Raw genomic sequence first — 21,920 nt, forward strand, 5'->3', positions numbered from 1 at the left:
CTATTGAGTTTTTCCAGCAATTTCTGATTTTGTTTCCGATTTCCAGCATCCAGTTCTTTTTTTATTTTAAAAATGTAACTACATTAGTCAGAGATTACCTGTCTCTCTGAGGATACATTTTAGTAACTTCCTCACAACAGATATTAAACAACTATGTCCTTACCTAGCTAGTTTCTTCATGCCTCCTCTCTTAGATAAAACATTGTAAAGTTGTTCCTATAATTTTACAATCCAAGGGCATAAGCACTACCTTTGGTTTTGGAAAGGTATAACTACGCACTTGTAGTTTCCTCACCGATTGCTTTTAATGCCCTAAAGTTGAAACCATTAAGTTTGAGACTAGTTAAAGGCAGAAGATAGATTCTGGATTCCCAAAAATTGGCCAATGCTGGTGCTCACTAGAACTCCACCCTCAAACACTTTTCTAGCACTATCACTCCCTTGCCTGCATTAAAGGAGCCCATTGGCGATATCATCCAGTTTTTAGGTCACCTCCTTCCATACATCAATTGTGAGATTATGAGAATAATGAGAGGTCTTGTGGAGCTGCATTGAGACAGTTTCATTGGCTACAAATTAGACCAGAGGTAGCTAAACGCTGCAGTAAATAAACTTAGCAATGGTTGGCTTGGGAGGGTGGGGTTTGAAAGAATTATGACAGAATAATAATAAAGTACCATAATTAATCATCCGGAGGCCAAGGCCAATACTGTGGGGACACGGATTCAATTCCCATCATTACAGATACTGGTTTTATATTCCAGCTGCAATGTGAACATGGAAATTATCTTCAATTGTTACAAAAACCCATCCAATTCTCTGTCCTTTAGGGAAGGAAATCTGATGTCCTTACCTGGTTTGGCCTATTGCAGATTTAGGCATGTGTTTGCCTCTTAATTGCCCTTTGAAATTGCCTAGAAAGCCACTCAATTCAAAGGAAACTAGACAAGGACAAACGCTGGCATTGCCAGCAACATCCATATTCTATAGAAGTGCAAAGGAACAGAGTTTTGATTATATTACAAGGCTAATAATAACCTAGTGAATGAGATTTCAAACCCAACCATGACACTTTTAAAAATTAATTCAATTTCTTTTAAAAGAAAAATAAACATCAATGAAACTTTTCAACTATTATAGACATCTAGCTTACCAAAATCCTTTCTGAAGGAAACCTGATGTCCTTACACATCAGACTCCAGACTCTCAACAATGTGACTGACTCCCAACTTCCTTCTGAAGTTGGCTAGCTGCCATTCAGTTACATCAAACCACTGCAAAGAAATGGAATAAAAGTGGATTAAGCATTCATTTAACACAACCATCAAATCAAAATTTGAAGAAATAGTCAATTCTGAAATGCCCTCCTGATTAACAATTGGGAATGGTAGCAAAACTGAAAGGTTCCTGCAGATTAACGAAGTAATAGATAAATAGAATCATACTCAGATTCATAACTATCAACTAATGCCTAATTCCTCAATTAGTATTCCTGGTTAGGTTCAGACACTGCAGAGATAATGGAACACTCCAAAGGGAAAAAAACCCCAGGAAACTTTTATTTATATAGCTTGAATATAAAAGTTGGCAAGTCATGTTGTAGCTGTATACAATTATAGTTAGGCCATATTTGGAGTATTGTGCGCAGTTCTGACTGCCACTCTAAAGGATGGGGATGCTTTGGAGAGGTGCAAAAGGAGATTCCCACAATTGGTGTACATTACTTCTTAGGGTAGGTTGGTCAAATTTGGATTGTTTGCTAGACCTTGGGAGGCTGAGTGGCAACTAGATAAAAGTACGTAAAACTATGAGGAATGGATACCAAAAGCCTTTTTTCCCCAGGTGGAAATGTAGATTACTTCAGGGCATAAGTTTAAGGTGAGAGGACATACGTTTAAAGGAGGCATACAAGGCACTTTTTTTTAAAATGCAAAAGGCAGTAGTTGCCTTGAACACGCTGTTGAGGAAGCAGTGGAAGCAGATATGATAACAATGTTTAAGCAACATTTAAGTAGACCCATGAACAGGCAGGGAATAGAGAAATATGAACCACAGGCAGATAGCACTGTTTAGAATGGCATCATGGCTAATGCAGACATGGTTGGCCGAAGGGTCTGTTTCATGTACTATAGCAGCTTTAATATAGTAACACATCCAGAAGGGCCTCACAGGAGCACTGTCAAACAAAAACATTTCACAAAGTCACATTAATAGCAGAGGTGCTCAAACAGGTTTGTTTTAGGAGAGGGTTTAAGAGTTTAAGCAGGTAATCGTAAAGGATTTTGGTAAGCTAGATGTCTATAATAGCTGAAAAGTTTCATTGATGTTTATTTTTCTTTTAAAAGAAATTGAATTAATTTTTTAAAGAAGTGTCATGGTTGGGTTTGAAATCTCATTCACTAGGTTATTATTAGCCTTGTAATATAATCAAAACTCTATTCCTTTGCACTTCGAGAGAATATGGATGTTGCTGGCAATGCCAGCGTTTGTCCTTGTCTAGTTTCCTTTGAATTGAGTGGCTTTCTAGGCAATTTCAAAGGCAGTTAAGAGGGCCAACACAGCACAAAACATGGTTGCTGGTAGTGCAAAAATCCTCTACTTTTACCACCTGCAGCTCACATATGTTGGAAGGATTCACAAGTTGATACTCAACCTACGTGGTTGCGTTATGAACAGATCACCTTTGACTATCAAATCTTTATGTGGACTTCAGTCCCAAGCTTCTGGCTCAGCGGCACTGCAATAAGGATCTCCACTATACTTCCATCAAGCACAGCTGAAATTTAACAAGCACTGCTGACTGTACCTTTGTTTAAACGAGCTCTTTAAAAATAATGTACCTCTAACATTCTGAGAACAAGTGCACCTTAAATACGAAGTGATTTCAACTGCATCAGATCTGATTAACTGAAATACATTCCAGTATGAACTCAACACATTGCAATGTGCTACCAATTGAAGAGATTTAGAATCAATGAACACCTTTCAATAAGCTAAACAATGTAGCAGTGAGTGAAATGAAATGACCAAACATCCCAAGTGAAGTGTCAATAGATAACATGATTAATCAACAGATTAATCAAGTGCAATTATGAATTACAGTTTTGTAATTCATAATTGCACTTGAAAGTCCTCTTCATTAAAGCTATTATAGAAGAACTAAAAAAACATATTAAGAGTCTTACTTAGCCAAAAGTTGGCTCTGAAGGCAATACCTGCACTTATGTATTTTAAAATAAAGTTTAGTGTAATGGTAGAAGTGTAATTTTGAAAAATTACCTTCATTTGTACAGTATTATTCAAAATTTTACTGAAAAACATGAAAATATTTTGCAAAATGAACAACTACAGTAAGCGATGAAAAGTGTAATAAGAGATAGGAAAAGAAACACTAAATAAGTACATTTTGCCCATGCCAAATTGGAATTAAATTCTATTGTTTGCAATTTTTGTCACAGAGTCATAGAGATGTACAGCACGGAAACAGACCCTGCGGTCCAACTCATCCACGCTGACCAGATAGCCTACCTTATCTAGCCCCATTTGCCAGCACTTGGTGCATATCCCTCTAAACCCTTCCTTAATCATATACCCATCCATCAGCCTTTTAAATGCTGCAGTTGTACCAGCCTCCACCACTTCCTCTGGCAGCTCATTCCATACACGCACCACCCTTTGCATGATACAGTTGGGCCTTAGGTCCTTTTTATGATTTCTCCCCCCTCACCCTAAACCTATGCCCTCTAGTGCTGGACTCCCCCATCCCAGGGAAAAAACTTGCTTTATTTACTCTATGCATTTCCCTCATGATTTTATAAACCTCTGTAAGGTCACCCCTCAGCCTCCAACGTTCCAGGGAAAACAGCCCCAGCCAATTCAGCCTCTCCCTGTAGCTCAAATCCTCCAACCTTGTAAATCTTTTCTGAACCCGTTCAAGTTTCACAACATCCTTCAGATAGGAAGGAGACCAGAAATGCAAGCAATATTCCAAAAGTGACCTAACCATACTACAAGCTTTTGTAAATTAGTGATTTGCAGGATATCAGTGCTATTGGGAAGGTTGATATTTACTGCCAGAGACACAAGGGATATTCTTGGTGTCCAGATTGTTCAAACTATGTTAACCCCTACCAGAACAATATGAGGCAAATGCACCCCAATAAGCCTGAAAAATGGATTGTTTGAATCTTCCTTTTTAAAATCTAGGAAAGAACCTTTCTCGTTATTCTTTAAGCTAAACATGTATAATTTCACAATTAATGTCATGAAATTTTAATATCAACTTTTTTTTTCCCCCATATTGGAGTGAACCCATATATTCCATTAATGACAGTAATTCATGTGGCATACACGTTTTGAAGCTTTATATTCAAATTGTCGTGAACCAAACTGAAATTTCAATTTAAACATTTAAAGCACAAGTAAATGGTGATATGTTGCATGTGATTTTTCAATTATGTTAATCAGGTCTGATAGATGAATTAAACTGCAAAGTACAGGATATAGTAGCAGTTAGGCAACTCTCAAAACAGGATGGATGGCGCCTGATGAACGCTATCAATTGGAATATCATGTGAATAGGCTCCTTGGTGAGTCGCAGTACAACCACAAAAAGAAACCACAAAACCCAAGGGCAACACTGCAAGAGGCAATCAAGTATTGCCAAGATAAAAATAAGAACTGCAAACCTGATCTGCTGCAGCATTTTGTATAACTGCAAACATTTTGCTTACTGTCTTTAGTCCCTATTTCTTCCTGGAAAGATTAGAAATTGAACATGAAAATTCTGGATTCAGTGAGGAAGAGAAAGGCTTTTTTCATCATATACTTATGCACTATTAGAGTCTAGGTTTGGTATTGCTCAGGACATAGTATACCTCCATACAGATTACAAACCTAATGCATTTCATGGCTTAATAGTCCTTGTATTTAAACAATTAAGCCATGTCTGATATGTGGGAATATGAAACAACAGAGTTCAGGATATAATTGTGATTAAAGTTGGAAAAGATTAGTTGCTTTGCTAATGCTGTTCTCCTTTTTGGATTAAACCAACTAACTAGCAGATAATATCCAAATCTTCAAATCAGCCAACAGCTCCAAAAAAAACTAAAAATGGACAGAGATTTTTCTCAAATGCTAATTTAGATAAATGTGAGGTGCTGCATGTTAGAAAGGCAAATCAGGGCAGGACTTATACACTTAATGGTATGGTCCGAGGGAGTGTTGCTAAATAAAGAGACCTTGGAGAGCAGATTCATAGTTCCTTTAAAGTGGAGTCCCAGGTAGATAGGATAGTGAAGGAGGCATTTGGTATGCTTTCCTTTATTGGTCAGAGCATTGAGTACAGGAGTTGGGAGGTCATGTTGGCAGCTGTATAGGACATTGATTAGGCCACTTTTCGAATATTCTGGTCACCCTCTAATAGGGAGGATGTTGTGAAAATTCAAAGGGTTCTGAAAAGACTGAGAAGGATGTTGCCAGGGTTGGAGAGTTTGAGCTATAGGGAGAGGCTGAATATGCTGGGGCTGTTTTCCCTGGAGTGTTGGAGGCTGAGGGATGACATTAGAGGTATATAAAATGATGAGGGACATGGATAAGGCAAATAGCAAAAGGTCTTTTCCGGGGGCGGAGTCCAGAACTAGAGGGCATAGGTTTAAGTGAGGGGAAACATCTAAAACGGAACCTAAGGGGAAATGTTTTCATGCAAAGGGTGGTGCGTGTATAGAATGAGCTGCCAGAGGAAGTGGTGGAGGCTGGTGCAGTCACTATATTTAAAAGGCATCTGAGTGGGTATATGAATAGGAAGGGTTTAGAGGGATATAGGCCAAGTGCTGGCAAATGGGACTAGATTAATTTAGGACATCTGGTCAGCATGGACGAGTTGGACCGAAGGGTTTGTTTCCATGCTGTACATCTCTATAACTATATGATGCCAGACAGTCATAAAATTCCAAAGTCTTGCTAATCCACCATGACAAATTGCCCAAAACAGTTTTGATCTGCTGTTGTAAAGCAATAAGTTCTTCAATATTAGTCACATTAACCTGAAACTAATCACAGATCAGAAACCACCAATTAGCCAGTAACTTCAACTTCTGGGGCAGTGGACCTAATAATTTTACATACTGATTTATCATGGTTCTGTTTGCAAGAGTTAAATACTTTGATTATAGGTGAGCATAAATCTCATACTGCACAGTTTCTTTAGCCCTAATGCAGTTTTAAGCTTTATTGATCCACGGATGCTGATAATAGTATCAACAAGCTTTTATACAACATTTTTAATGTAATACAGCATGTCAACATTTTCAAAGGATCTTTAAAAATCAAAATTTGACACTTAGCTACAAAGAAAGAAGTTCAGTCAAGGTTCTATGGAATGTCTTAACAGGGGAAGAGAGATATGTAGAGATGTTCAGGAAAGGAATTCCAGAACTTAGAATCTTAACAATTGAATAAATTGGTAGAGCAATAAAAATCAGTGATGCTCAACAGAATAGAATTAGCCAAGTGCAGAGATCTCAGAATTATCTGACTGGAGCAGATTATAGGTAGGAAACAGGTGGGGGATTTCGAAAATGAGGACAAGAACTTTTAACTTTGGTTAAGCAATGGATTGCCAGAATTTTAATGTAGATCAGCAAGGTAGATTTTTTATGGGACTTGAAAGATAGTGTTGAGAAGACTGGTGAATGAAATATGACACTGGTAAGGAGTTTAGATGATCTAAAGATTAGAGAAGGTAGGACAGGGAGGTCATCTAAGAGCACATCTGAATAGTCAAGTCTGAAGGTAGCAAATGCATGGGTAATATAAAATTGGAAAACAATTGCACCTTAAGAAAATCTCTTCAGAGTACTTTATTTCCTTAATGACTTTCACAGAGCAATATTAACTATTGCTAAACAGCACTGTATTTCTCTAATAATCCTCAAACAGCTTTTTGCTTTGCAAACTGAAGACCATTCAATGTGAAAACATTTATATCGTTACAAAGAAAGCTTTGCCTTTCAAGTAGAATCAGGTATGAGAGAGTTTCTATACCAACACACTGCCAAATTTAAACACTGGCAATTCTTAAGCAAAACCCTGCAAAGCTTACTCAAATGAAATTACCAACAAAAACACCCAAAGAGAAGCTTTTATTTCATTAAGTTGTTGTTACAGATCTTAATACAATATTTTCATGAACATAACTCTTCAATCATTCTCGTGGCTGGAAGAACACAGTTCCCAACCTATATCAGAAACTGACAAACAAATTGGCAATGCCTCACTTTGCAACAAAATGTAAAAAATACCTTATGAATAATTTGACAAATAACACTCATTCAATAAGTTGACAGAAAGATCCCCATTAATATTTGAACGGTTGCTGCTCTAGATAATAGGGTGTTGTCAATTTGTTTGCATTTGTTTAATAATGCTACACGTGGTATAAGCAGCATAAATGCTAGTCAAGCTAACATATAGAAAGACCTTCAATTTGTCTCCAGCTTCTGGAGAACATTTTGTTTTAAAAGTTTTCATTTCAAATGTGTTGTGCACCACAATCTAAAGAAACATGACATTTACAAACTTAAACGGCCATTTCCCTCCTATGTTCCACTGACTTGTAATGTTGAACAAATTCTGGTGAATGCAATTCAAAAATCAGAATGCATAGCCATACTTACAACATACAGCATGGACTCAAGCCATTCTGCCTAACTAGTCTATATTGTGTTTATGCCCCATTTAAGCCTCCTCCCACTCTAAATGTCTCATGCTATTCACATCAGCATGAGAAAGAAATGGAGGAAGGTATTAGCTTTACTTAAATGAATTCATATTATTCACTTTTATTGTAAATATATTAGCAAATTTTTTAAAATTTAAAAAAAACAAAATAATTGAAAAATAAAATCAATAACAAATTAGTATAATAAAGAGAAAAAACCCACAAATTACAATACAACTACTGCCTAACTACTAACCTACCCTATAATACAAAACAAACCCCAACACTGTATAAAGCAATACCAATAAGTAAGTAAGCAACCAATAGATAAAAAAAAAACAAAGCCAAAAAAACCCACAAAACAGCTATGCTCGGCGCAAAGCTCCCAAACAAAACAACAGGAGCATCGTATATGTACTCGTATTAACTCAGGAATACCCCCTCCAGGGCCCAGGGCTTGACAAACCTAACCATCCTGGTTAAACAAACGCCCTAGTTAAGATAGCTGACAAATCTATATCCAAATAACTCAAGTAGGACTGCCAGGTCTTATAAAAATGGTCTTTCTTTGCATATTGTGTAAGTATTGCATTCAAGGCAGCCCGGAGGGCCATGATCCGCTCAGTCACCGAAGGCTGTGCAAAATGTGCCGCCTTGGCGGCTTTCAACCGCGTCTCAATTATTCGCTGCTGTTCCTCCTTGCGTAGTTTCCAGCTAGTGAATAGGAAATAGATAAACCCCTAGCAAAGGCCTTAGCGGTCTCCCATAGCATAGATGGACTACTAGCTGTGCCTGAGTTGATAGTTAAGAATTCCTGAAACTCCTTTAAAATGTATACCACAAATTTTGAATCCTTAAGGAGGAAAGAGTCCAAATGCCAGTACCGCAAACCTAGCCCCTCACTCTTGGCCTTAACTTCCAAATACACCGCCGCATGATCAGAGATAGCTATATTCCCAATTTTACAACCCATAATTGAATCCAAAAGGGCAGAGGGAGCCAGAAAGAAATCAATCCTCACGTGACATTCATGTGGGTTTGAAAAAAGGTGAAGTCCTTGCCGGTAGGGAGAAGACATCTCCAAATGTCCACCAGCCCCAACTCCTCGCATAAGTCAGCCACTTGCTTGGCCTGCGAAATAGTTGGGGGCCACTATGCATCCTGTCCACTGCTGGATCAAAAAGACAATTAAAACAACCTGATATAATAATACGTCGTTTTCCAAGGACACTCAGCTTAGAGAAAGCAGTAATCAAAGATTTGAGGGGATGCGTGGAGGACAGTAGACATTTAAAATGCCATATTCCTCCCCATGTATCAGGGCTTTAATTATCACAAATCATCCCTGCTCATCTTTCACCTGCTCTAATAATGTGAATGGAAGATTTTTCTGGATAAGTATTGCCACTCCCCTACTTTTAGTAGTAAAGGATGAAAAGAATACCCAGTCATAACCCCCCTATTGTAGCTTCAGGTGTGCCCCATCATCAAGATGGGTTTCCTGCAACAGAGCAATGTCAACCCTTTCTTTCTTAAGGCTCGAAAGCACTTTTTTCCTTTTAACAGGCAAATGACTTCCCTTGATGTTCCAGGTGCACCATTTAACAAGACACTTAGCCATATTCCCTTCAGAGACCCTTGAACCCCTGGGAGGGAGAACCCTGCTTACAAAGCGCCGAGCACAAGTAAATAAAAATGCAGAGTAGAAAAATTATGCATACAAAACTATTCTATCATAACTATAAACAACTACTACTACCAAAAAACTACAAAGAAAACCAACTGTAAAATCTTGAACGGAAGACTCTTCCCCCTGCCCATAGGGGGCACTCACCCTACCCTGTCCTGTCCTTCACAGCTCCTTCAAGCCCGGACTGTGCCCCAGCCTTGGGCAAGAAAAAAAAACAAGGAGATGATCCTTAAATCAACCGAGAAAAGACAAAGTCAGGATGAGCACTCCATCCATCCCTGCCTTCATGTCACCCCTACCTGTGACTAAAAGAGAAAGAGAGCAAACAAAAAAATAGGAGACAAAGAACATCCACAAAATTTCCCATTATAAAATCCAGTTATATAAAAAAAAGGAACAATTTTTTTTCCAAAAAAGAAATTATTAGGGACAAAGAAAGGAAAAAAAGTGAAGGGAGAACTTGGGAAAAAGAGACAAACATTAACCATATTCTTCAGGCTAGTCCTTCTATTTTAAAGTGTCTACAAAGATTTTTGCTTTATCCGCTGAGTCAAATGTATAAACTGAGTCCTTGTGGGTGAAAGGGAGCATTGCAGGGTACCTCACGGAGTACTGGATACCCAGGTTTCTCAGCCTCTTAATCGAAGGATTTCCTCTTTCGAATTAAAGCTGCCAAGAAATTTTTGACCTCTTGTACAGCAGTGACTGCGGATCCTTTCGCAGTAATCTGCAGACTTCTTTTACTTGACCTTAGAGGAGTGAAAGTGCAGTAGGACCGGGCGGGGGCGCTGCACTGGCCCTGACCTGTGCACTGTAACCCGATAAGCCCTTTCAATCAGCAGCCTGCTGGACTCCATGTGAAGGCCCAAAATCTTCAGCATCCAGCTTTCAAAGAAGCTGACTGGCTGCTCACCTTCTTCACCTTCTGGAAGCCCGACAATTCGAAGATTTATCCTCGGACCTCGATTTTAGAGATCGTCGATGTGGTCTTGCAGGGCCCGCACCTCTTGCTCCGGCACCTGGATCTGACTGCATGGTTTCCTCCCACAGTCCAAGGACAGGGTAGGGTGAGTGCAGGTTAGGTAAATTGGCCATGCTAAATTGCCCATAGTGTTAGGTGAAGGGGTAAATGTAGGGGAATGGGTCTGGGTGGGTGGCTCTTCAGAGGGTCGGTGTGGACTTGTTGGGCTGAAGGGCCTGTTTCCACACTAAGTAATCTAATCTAATCATAACTTTGCATTTCTGATACCATGTTTATACATTTTTATGCATCCTCTCCAGTGATACCATGATTTTCTTTATAATATGGTTACCAAAACTAAACACAGCACTTCATTAAAGTTTGGTGTAACTTTGCTTGCTTTCAAATCTGCTTTGGTTCATTATTTTTAAAACCATCATATTAATATGAAAATCTATATGAGATCATACAAATTAGGAGACAGCAGCTATTCTGCTCCACTAGTCAGTAAGATCACAGCTGATCTGATTTAACCTATCCCGCTACTTCAAACACTTTCTGAACAAAACTCTACCTGTGACTTTAAAATATTCACGGACTCTTGTGATTATGGTTTTCAAGGTTCCTCCTTCCTATTTCTGGATTTATTGTTGCTTCTGGGGTGTAACTTGAGTCCTCCATAGTGAAACTTTATGCAAACTACCTGTTCAGCTCACATGCAAATTTCTTTACTTTCCATTATTAATTCTCCATTCTGATTTTCTATAGGCCCAATGTTCACTGTTAGCTCTTCTTTAAAATATTTATTGTAACTCTTGCAGTTTTTTTTAAAATATTTCACACTTAGCTTTTTCTCATACTCTAATATTTCCCACCTCATTATTTTTGATCATACTTTGCTGTTTTTTATATATTCTGTCCACTCATCTAACCTACCAGGTCTTTGCACAATTACTTGCTTTGCTTTAATTTATTTCTAGTTAACCACAGATGGTGGATGTGTGCCTTGCAATAGATCCATTTCAACAAGCAAATATTCAAAAATAGCCCCATAAACGTCTGCCACTGCATCTCTATTGACCAATGCTTTTTGCTATTTCATTGTAACCAGCTCTGCTTTCGTGCCATCATAATTGTCCTTATTCAAATTTTTGTTTTTGCAGGCTGTGCTGGGCTGTGACGACAGTGTGGCAGCCCTCCTCAAGCAGAAGGTGTTTGTTCTATGCCGCACTGTGGAAAGCAGAACCTCCTACACTTAGCAACAGACCGTGCACATGATGGAATCTTGGGCACCTTGCTCCGTCAATCAAATTTTTAAAGTCTCAGACTCACTTCTCATATACTCAAATCGAATATAAAATTCAGTCAGATTATCGTCACTGCTACCTACAGACACATTAGATTTGAAATCATTAGTTAGTCCTCTCTCAATGCACAATAGTAAGCGAGAATAGCCTGTCCTCTGGTCACCCAGGAGCATGCTGTTCTAAGAAACGATCTTGAAAATATTCTATGAACTCAACTAGACGACCTTTCCCCAGTCGAAATCTAGATTAAAATCTCCAATGATCATTACCACACTCTTCCAACAAGCTGTCATTACTTCTTCATTTATGGACGACTAAGTGTAGTAGTATCTGTTAGGACACCCACAAAGTGACCTCTTGGTACACCACTCTGACCACAAACTTATCAATGTGTATTTGCCCTCTAAGATCTACCCAAATCAGAGATTATCTTTCAGGTTATTTGCAAACTTTTTGCTGTCTTTGTCAAATACAATGACTCATAAGTATGTAGTGGCATTCAATTATATTCCATTCTGAAAACTTACATTGCAACTTGGTGCCATTTTCCTTTGTTATAATTATCTCTCACCCAGCCCATCAATTTGATGTCATTTGCATGCATAGAAATTGTGCTTGTTACTAAAGTCTAAACTGTTGATATAAATTGCAAAAACACTGGTACCACTATTGATTCTCAAAAGGGACACATTCCTACCTTCAGCATTTTTAACAGCTAAACTTTTCTTTACTTTAGGGTTTGGTGCAGTTAGTAGCACCTCTGTCTCTGAATTAGAAGGTCCAAACTCAATCCCACACTAGGATGTGATAGCCAAGTAAGATGCATTCATAATGCAGAAACAAATCAAGTATCAACTTGTGAACAGTTCCAAGACACAAATGGCAGACAGCAAGTATTGGAGAGATTCGTGGACAGCCACATGATGAAAAGAAAATTGGAGCATCTACCTATATTATTCATAGTTCCAAATTACAGCATGTAAGTGGTATGCTGCCACACAGCAACTGTCTCCTTGGCGTTAGCTCATACTGGTGCTAACAGGTCCAAAGCAGATTCCAGAAAGGATGAATTGGGTATCTAGCTCCAAGTTTTGCTTACGATGGAGTTTGTGATGCTGTAGTTCAGGCTTGCATTCAGGTAGCCCACTAAAAGCAAGCCCTACCTTGTTTCCAGTCTTTCAGCCAGCCAACTATCTATTTTGCTCACCGTACACTACATTAAACTACAAACATATAAATCAGGCAGCGTATGTGCAGTACCCCTTGATTTCAATATGATTTCTTCACATTGCTGACTTCTCCTGATAACCTCTTAGTTTCTTGCTTACTAAGAGCCAATCTACCTACCTCCTCTGCTTTCAAAATATTAAAAGGATTCTTTTTCTCCAAATGGTGGTGGAAGCAGAACTCCAGAGATTTATGACCCTCAGTGAGAAAAAGAAAATTCACCTCATCAGTCTTAAATGGGTGACCATCTTGTTTTTAAATAATGACACCCTCGATCGAAGTTCGCCCATTAAAAGAAACTTAATCTTTACAGTCAGACCCCTCAGGAACTTCTATGTTTCAATCAAGGCACCTGTTACTACTCTAGGAGATACAAGCCTAGCCTATTCAGTCTTTTCTCATAAATCAACATATCCATTCCAAGTATTAGTTTACACTGAATTGCTTTCAATATATTTACATCTTTCCTTAAATATTTTACACCAAACTCCATTTGGTCTCAACAGTGCCACGTACAAATGAACCATCACCTCCCTACTTTTGTATTCAATTTCCCTTGTAAATGATTAAATTCTATTAGCTTTCCGAATTACTTACTGTGCCTGCATTATAACTGTTTGTGATTCATGCACAAAGACATCCAGATAAACTCTGTAAACTCTCAGCATTTCGGTGATATGCTTTTTAATTTTTCTACTAAAATGGAAAATTTCACACTTTTCCATATTGTACTTAATTTTTCAGATCTCTGTCGTCCTAACTATATCCCTTTGTCGACTCCCTATATTCTCTTCCTGTGTCACTTTTCTATCCATCCATCAGCAAATTTAAGTACCAAACCTTTGATCACTTCATCCAAATCATATATATAAAAATTGTAAACTGTTGAGATTCCAGCACCAGCCAGCCTGAAGAAAGACACACTTATTCTTGCACTCTATTTCCTGTTAGCCAAACAAACAATCTTCTGTCCAAGCCACTATTGTGCTCACTAAATGAGCCAAGTTCTAGTTTAAGGATGGTTTTCTATTTACTTTTTAGGTTGGAAATCAGGTATACTTTCTATCATTAATGTTAATATTAATTATGTGAACTATCGTATAAGTCAATATAAACAAAAGCAGAAATTTCTGGTAAAAGTCAGCAGGTCTGGCAGCGCCTGTGGATAGAAATCAGTTAATGTTGCGGATTAAGTGACCCTTCCTCAGAACTGGCCTACAGAATACTGCTCACGTTCTAGTGCCCATCTTAAGTACAATTAGAACATTACTAAACATTTATATTGCTCTAATGTCTCTTCCATAGATTGTGCTAAAATGTGCAGACAAAAGCCTTCTGGACTACACATTCTATCCCTTTTTAGTTTACTTGTCTTATTTCATATTCCGATGTCATATCCCCACCCTCCAATCCATCTCTTTGGTAAACACTGACTCATCCATAATGCCTCTTTGGTTTGGTCTTAATTTTTGACAGAATACATTTTTCCTAGATTCTTAACAACACTTAAAATGTCTTCCACTGATGTTGTAGATCATTGATTACTAATGATTTGGAGATGCTGGTGTTGAATTGGGGTGTACAAAGTTAAAAATCACACAACACCAGGTTACAGTCCAACAGGTTTAATTGGAAGCACACCAGCTTTCAGAGCGACGCTCCTTCATCAGGTGATAGTGGATTGAGCCCTCCACTACCACCTGAAGGAGTGTCACTCCAAAAGCTAGTGTGCTTCCAATTAAACCTGTTGGACTGTAACCCGGTGTGAGATTTTTAACATTATTTACTGATGCTGTCACAATTCTTGTTTCTCCCCAGTCTATCCCCAGCTGTTTAAAAATCAGCTTTTCTCTAATCTACTGCACTGGTTAAGTCTTGTTTAAGCTGTTAGAGAGCTCTTTTTCAAAACTGATCCTACAAAATAAAACATTCCATACCATTGTATAAAGTTAGAAAGCACTCCCATTTACAGCATTATGATAAGTACAAGTACTACTGGATAAACTTTAAATGAAATGTTATTTTTATGCTTAAATAAATCAAAGATTATAAACACTGTTTTGAAATTTTAAAGTCAAACTATTTGCCAATAAATTACATTAATGCAGGAAAGAAAATTAATGCTTGCTATTTCTGGATTCTTTCATCACTTGACCAACTGCTATCGCAAGAGTAATCTACAATTACAACTTTCATCACGAGTTCAACACTTGTCCATGCAAATTATATTGCCAACTTTAGATAGGTATATCCATATATACATCCATATACACTTTAGTTTAGTTTGCAAAACTAGAGTTCCACACCAGCAGCAATTTGCAAGTAAATAGGCACTAAGTTTAGTACTCACACTGGAGACCTATGCCACTTGGAAACCAAAATCTAGCCATCTTAACGATTACAGACATTCATGCAATTTTCAGTGTGATCTACCCATTCGTTAATTTACAGAGGAACCTCAATTATCCGAATATCAATTATCTGAATTTCATATTATCCGAAGATTTCAAGGTCCCGCAAAAAACATTACATCAAAGAGGTAAGTGTATTCAGTTTACCTATACTGAAGATGATGTGAAAACGCGGGCAAAAACAAAGAAACACAAGCACCTCAAGCACCAGCGACTGGATTTTTTTTAAGGTAAGGTTTAGTTACACAGTTCTTTGCAAAAGTAAATGTTTTACAGCATTTTCATCGGTTTAGCAGGCCATTCATGAAAGAAATGACCGAGAAAGTAAAGCCGCGAGGCGGTGCGTCTGTCTTTCTGAGTTCCTGGAAACTGACAAATGTTCTTGCGAACATAGAAGCTGTTCAGGACCTTATTTAATGCTGGGATTTCATATACAATATTTGAGAGATGGTAAGGGTTTCGTCCTTCTCAGTTGAACCTATAATTTGCAGAATGCAAAGATTAATTTGTTTAAAAAAGCAGACTCATTAAAATTATAGATTTAAATTCTCTGGTAGAGCACAGCATTAGATCAGTTTGGCATCCATTGTTTAAGGTAAAATTGATTATCCGAATAGTCCATTATCCTAACAAAACAGTGCCCATCCATCTCGTCCGGATAATCGATGCTCCTCTGTAAATTGTTTCAACAGATAGTGCGGCGTGCTTTTATAAAAATTAAAACACCCAGCAACATTTTGCCCGTTGCAGTTTGACACCCTACTTTCTCAAACCCCCCTTAGCTTTTCTTTATCACATAATTGAAATCAATAATTATATGAATGGCTTGCCCATCAGAGAAACAAATTTTGAATATATTTCCCTGTAGCTGTTCTCTCCTAAAACATTGCATAAATGCAAGAATCTGAGATACACATCTCTGGTGTCTATTAATGATTCAAGTTTCTTTTGACAAGGCATGCTTCCAATATGTCAAACACACCCCTTGACACTGTCAACACAGATGGCACACTGCCACACACATATTGTGGGCACAAGCAATTGATCAGTAAGAATTTGTATTAGCAACTTAAATCACATAGCTACTGCCAGCAAAATTCTGGAAAATCTGTGGTAGAAGGATTAGCAGGGTGACTCGATAAAATATCCTGATCCCACTCAATCATGCCTCTGTTATACATGCTTAACTAATGAGGAAGGTTCTCTTCTGCACTTCAAAGATTCCTCTTGGAAACTTCATAGAAATTGAAATTAAATGATAAGACCAGTACAACAATCGACATAAACTTGATTAACTCAAATTATGTTTCGCCAACAAGCAAGTGCTCATAACACATAGCCCTAGCTTTCAATCTGAGGATTCTCTCGACTACATCCTCTTCAATATCATAAATGTTCAGTTATGTGAGCATGTTAAGTAAGTGTGTAAAGCAATTAGATAAAAGTACTGAGAATGTTGGGAATCTGAAATAAAAATAGAGAGTGCTGAAGAAACTCATCAAGGCTGGTGACATCAGAGGAGAGAAACAGAGTTAATATTTAGAGCCTAATGTGACTCATCTTCAAAGAATTGGTTTGGACTTGAAACATTAACTCAGTTTCTCTCTCCTTGCACTTTATTGTAAAAGATAAGTTAAAATTATTTCCATCTTCAAAGTAAAAACAAAGAAAATGTTTTTGTGTACAACACCAACTGAATTAAATTTAACATATTCCTTTAGCCATTTATTTTTTATCCTTAAGTGGACCTCCTTGCTCCTAACTTTTTCCACTAGGTTTATGAAAATCTTTAACACCCATCACAGATGGTACCACATTCCTACAATACACTTCAAAAGCCATCTTACGCCAGTAATTCTCCATACTTCCTCATCAAGATAATATAATTTATAAAGTCTACGTATGTACACAGGTAAAAGCAGCAAACTGACAATGTCAGATTGTGATCTTCCTCATTTCCTTGATATAGGATAAGTAACTTATCATGCAAGGGAAGGAAGCTAAGATTACCCCTACCACAGTTGCACATGACAGAAGACAATTGTTCTTTTATTCCCCTGCCTCAACACATTGAATAGGCCTGCTATAAAACCACAGTCCAAATGCTGTTTTACAAAACTCTACTTCCAGTTTCTTAGCATCTTGAATTGACTTTTACAAGCCACCAGCTACGCATTCACTAATTTCTTTCACTTATTGCATCTTCAAATCATCAGTGTCTGAGGATGCAACTCTGGACATCAACATATTCAGACAAATTGTGAGGGAGACCTTGGGAGCTACATTCAACTCACTGCTTAGGCCTAACAATGGCACTGTAGCTCAAGCAGCTGTGATGGTGAATTTGGGAAATAAATCAATACACAAAGGGTGGTTATTGTTTCGAAATGTCTTCCTCATACTGTAGTTGATGCTAGATCAATTGTTAACTTTAAAATCCAAGATGGACTTTTGATAAAAGGTATTCAGGGATAAAGCGAAATAGAATTTGAATTAAATTGTTGATCTTTCACGATCAAAATAAATGGCACAAGTTGGAGGTGATAAATGACTTGTTCCTGTTTCTCTCTTCTGTAAAAAAAAAGTCCTTTCAATCTTTATAATTGCGTTAAAATAAATACTCCAGTGTATCACAATTTAGACATATAAAGGTGTGAAGACATGACCCTTAAATGGCAAGTCCATTCTTTTCTTTGAGTTGGTTGTCGATTCCAGAATGAATGTTGCCTTTCAGACTTTAAGGCACATTAAAATAGTGCCTGTAAAGCACAGCCATGTCTACATTTTGGCATTAATTAGCAGTCTAAAATAATAAACTTCACAGGCTTGGCTACAATTTCAGCAAAGTCCAGTGTACAATGTCCTAACAATAAATACAAGCGTAACAAACATAGTAAGGTCACAATAAGGAAGTAAAGTTGTGTGGAAAATAACTACAGTTTGCCCTTTTTCCAGTACTCTTCACAGATACTAACTGACTGGCTGAGTATTTCCACAACTTTCTGTTCTCATTTTCAACTGAAGAAGTCTCTAGGGGCGGCGAGCAATCATTTGTTGAAAGAGGCCTGAATTTTGAAGCTGTGATAATCTGAAAAACCCGGTGCCCATCATTACTCCAGCAAAACCAATAGCAACCTCCCAGAGTCTGCAAGCATACATTTAAAGGCAGAAATTGAAGGGCTACTGACAGTAATTTCACAAGTGGTTTGCTGTGGAAGCACCCACAGATCACAACCACATTAGAAAATATTGAACTGACAAGAAATTGTTCTTTTATGCTCTTAGTATTGCTGTGAAAACCTGAGAAAAAAGTTATACATCGCTGAATGAGGTGTAACTGCATAAATAACTATTGTGGAAAAAAAAAGTCTGTGGAATGTCAAATTGCTCCATTAAGATTTTTCATATTTAAAAAATGATATTTAACAAAAAAAGTTTAAAATATGATGCACTAAAAACAAATGCTGGAGATGATAGGATGTGACGGAGAGAGCACAGCATCCATGGAGAAAGAGCAAGCTAATGGTTTGAGTCCAGATGACTCTTCACCAGCTCTGATGAACATTCATCTAGACTTGAAACTTTAGCTTGCTCTGTCTCCATAGAAAAAGTGAGGACTGCAGATGCTGGAGATTAGAGTCGAAAAGTGTGACATTGGAAAAGCACAGCAGGTCAGGCAGCATCCGAGGAGCAGGAGAGTTGACATTTCAGGCATAAGCCCTTCATCAGTAATGTGCGGAGGGGGGGGGGGTCTGAAACATAAGAAGGGTGGGGATGAGGGTGGGAGTGAGGTAGCTGGGAAGACAATAGGTAGATGCAAGTGGTAGGCTGATGGCGTTTGTTGGAGGGGAGGGTGGAGCAGATAGGTGGGAAGGAAGATGGACAGGTAGGACAGTTCAAGAGCGCAGTGCCAAGTTGGAGGGTTGGATCAGGGTTGAGGTGGGGGAGGGGAGGTAAGAAAACTGGTGAAGTCAACGATGATGCTGTGTGGTTGGAGGGTCCCAAAGCAGAAGATTAGGAGTCCTTCCTCTTGGTGCCAGGTGGCTTGGATTTGGCAGTGTATGAAGCCCAGGACTGGCATGTCCTAGGTGGAGTGGGAGAGGGAGTTGAAGTGGTTGGTCACAGGGCGTTGGGGTTGTTCAGTGCATGTGTATCAAAGATGTTCACGGAAACATTCAGTGAGTTGGTGTCCTGTCTCCTCAATGTAGAGGAAACCACATCGAGACAAACTGATACAATAGATGAAATGTTTGGATATACAGGAAAATCTCTGCCGGATGTGGAAGAAAATTCTCATCTTCTGCCTTGGCACCTTCAAACCACACAGAATGAACATCAACTTGACCAGTTTTCTCATCTCCCCTCCCCCCACCTCACCCCTAATCCAACCCTCAAATGCAGCACTGCCCTCTTGAACTGTCCTTCTTCCTTTCCAATTATCTGCTCCACCCTTCCCTTCGAACCATCTCCTTCAGTTGGCATTAGATTCAATCTGGTTTTGGGAAATGGGAAATCCACGCAAAGATAGAGGGACATTTATGTGTAGTTTTCTTCACAGTCAGACCTTCTGAATCTGGGCCAGGGTTGGTGAAACACATATTAAGGAATAGAAAATATATAACTTGCAGTGGATTTAAAACTTATTTTAAATAAGGTAGGATGAAATACAACGTAACTCAATACATTTCTCAACCCTTGCCGCGTTTTGCCTGTAAGATTGGCACAATTGGTTCCTGACAATATCCAAATATTCTTATATAGTCTTGATGCTGCTCTGATTATGGTAGTCAAATTTTCATAATCACAATATAAATAATACAAAATATAATCAGATATGCACAAAATATATTATACTGTTACACACAAGTTGCAGGATCTTGTGCAGCAAACCACTAGAAACAAAACCACACATTGCTGCAAACCGGCTTTAAAATTCTAGGAATTTGGAAGCAACATTCCTATCTCATTCCCAAACCAAGAGTCAGATAGGACTAAAAACAAAATGTTTTGCAAATCCAAATGCTTGAGTTTCAGAAACCTCAGTAATAACAGGCAGTTTAAGATTACATTTGATTGCTCCCTGGACCATGTTAGAACACAGTTAAAAAGAGGCCAAAACTGGAGGCTAAAGTTCAGACTCAGAAACTGGACAATTGTATTTAATGAGATTTTAAAATTTTGCTGGGTCACAAGGATCACAGAATCCAGAGATTAATGATGTGGTTGAAATCCTGCTATGATATCTGTGGAATTTAAATTCAACTAATTAAATAACTGTGGAATAAAAATGTAGTGTAATTCTGGGTAATCCACAATGGAGGATGGGAAAAGTTTCTGGCTGTAACAGGCTGCACCTTTTGCGGTCTTTTAGGTGTTGGAGGTGATTTCCTTGAATGCCAGGAGCAACAATTAGTGTTTTATAAGCTGTTGTATTGTTTTGGAACTTTGGAGAAAAAAAGTGTATAGAGGGAGAGAGCGAGAGAGAGAAAAACCCCACACTGCTAACTGACACAGCACTGAACCTGCCCAGTTACTGCCTTTGTTGGTGAATTCATGTATCGCTGGACATCAGAGTGCATCTGGGAAAATTAATAAACAGTGAAATTCACAACTGATTTTGGAGGATCCTGTTTGGGAGAAGTCACAGCACAGAAACAGATAAGTGAATAGTTTTAAGCGTGGCCTTGCTGCAAGTCTGCAGTAATGGGTAGAATGGGTTCTTTCTTGATTAAACTTAAAAATATAAGCCATAAGTATTAGGTTAGCCTGGAGAAGCATTTTGTAGAGGAATAAGACAGTGTTATTTTCTGAGTCTGCAGATTGGAAGAAGCAAAAATGGCCCTTACTACAGTGATATGCTCTTTCTTATCGGATGTGGGCATTTCGGGAGAGTTTACGGGTTACTGAGGATTATATCTGCAATAAATGCCGTTGGTTGAGAATCCTATCATATCGAATGGATTGGTGGGAGTAACAGTCAGAGGCAATGAGGAATTTACAAGAGCTAGGGGATGTGATGGATGGCAGTTATAGCAAGGGAAAACAGTCACAGATAGTCACAGAGACTAACTCTGGGAAAGATAAGAGAGGTAGACAGGTAGTGTAGGAATCTTCTCTGGCTATTCCCATTTCAAACAAGTATGCTGTTTTGAAAAATGTAGGGGGTGATGGATTCTCTGGGGAATGTGGTACGAACAGCCAAGTTTCTAGTATCAAGATTGGCGCTAATGCAACAAGGGGTACATCGGGTTCCAAGAGATCGAGTGCATTAAGGGACTCTAGAAGGAATAGATAGAGCAGATGTTTGGGAGAAGGATTCACATTTTTGGATTATTGGAATCTCTTTTGGGGTAGAAGTGACTTGTACAAGAAGGACGGATCGCACCTAAATTGGAAGGGGACTAATATACTGGCAGGGAGATTTGCTAGTGCTGCTTGGGAGAATTTAAACTAATAAGGTGGGGGGTGGGATCCAGGGAGATAGCGAGGTAAGAGATCAATCTGAGACTGGTACAGTTGAGAAATGAAGTGACACAAACAGTCAGGGACAAAGCAGAGAACAAGTAGGACTGATAAATTAAACTGCATTTATTTCAATGCA

The 21,920-nt window shown here is 38.4% G+C and overlaps 2 protein-coding genes across 2 annotated transcripts in view; one reads left to right on the top strand and one right to left on the bottom strand.

Annotated features, from left to right (window-relative positions):
- LOC122563096 (TBC1 domain family member 15) overlaps positions 1-11,723 on the top strand; it is a 204,816-nt gene extending 193,093 nt beyond the window's left edge. The window contains exon 10 of the mRNA XM_087995905.1: positions 11,538-11,723. Within this exon, the coding sequence (XP_087852031.1) occupies positions 11,538-11,652 (115 nt within the window). The 3' untranslated portion in view covers positions 11,653-11,723. The remainder of the gene's footprint in view (positions 1-11,537) is intronic.
- Positions 1-21,920, bottom strand: part of abhd17b (abhydrolase domain containing 17B, depalmitoylase) — a 65,537-nt gene that overhangs the window by 28,715 nt on the left and 14,902 nt on the right. The window lies entirely within an intron of this gene.

This window comes from Chiloscyllium plagiosum, unplaced genomic scaffold (assembly GCF_037043375.1).
Source record: "Chiloscyllium plagiosum isolate Xiang-an unplaced genomic scaffold, Cpla_swu_hap1 HiC_scaffold_2, whole genome shotgun sequence".
Classification (NCBI taxonomy): Eukaryota; Metazoa; Chordata; class Chondrichthyes; order Orectolobiformes; family Hemiscylliidae; genus Chiloscyllium; species Chiloscyllium plagiosum.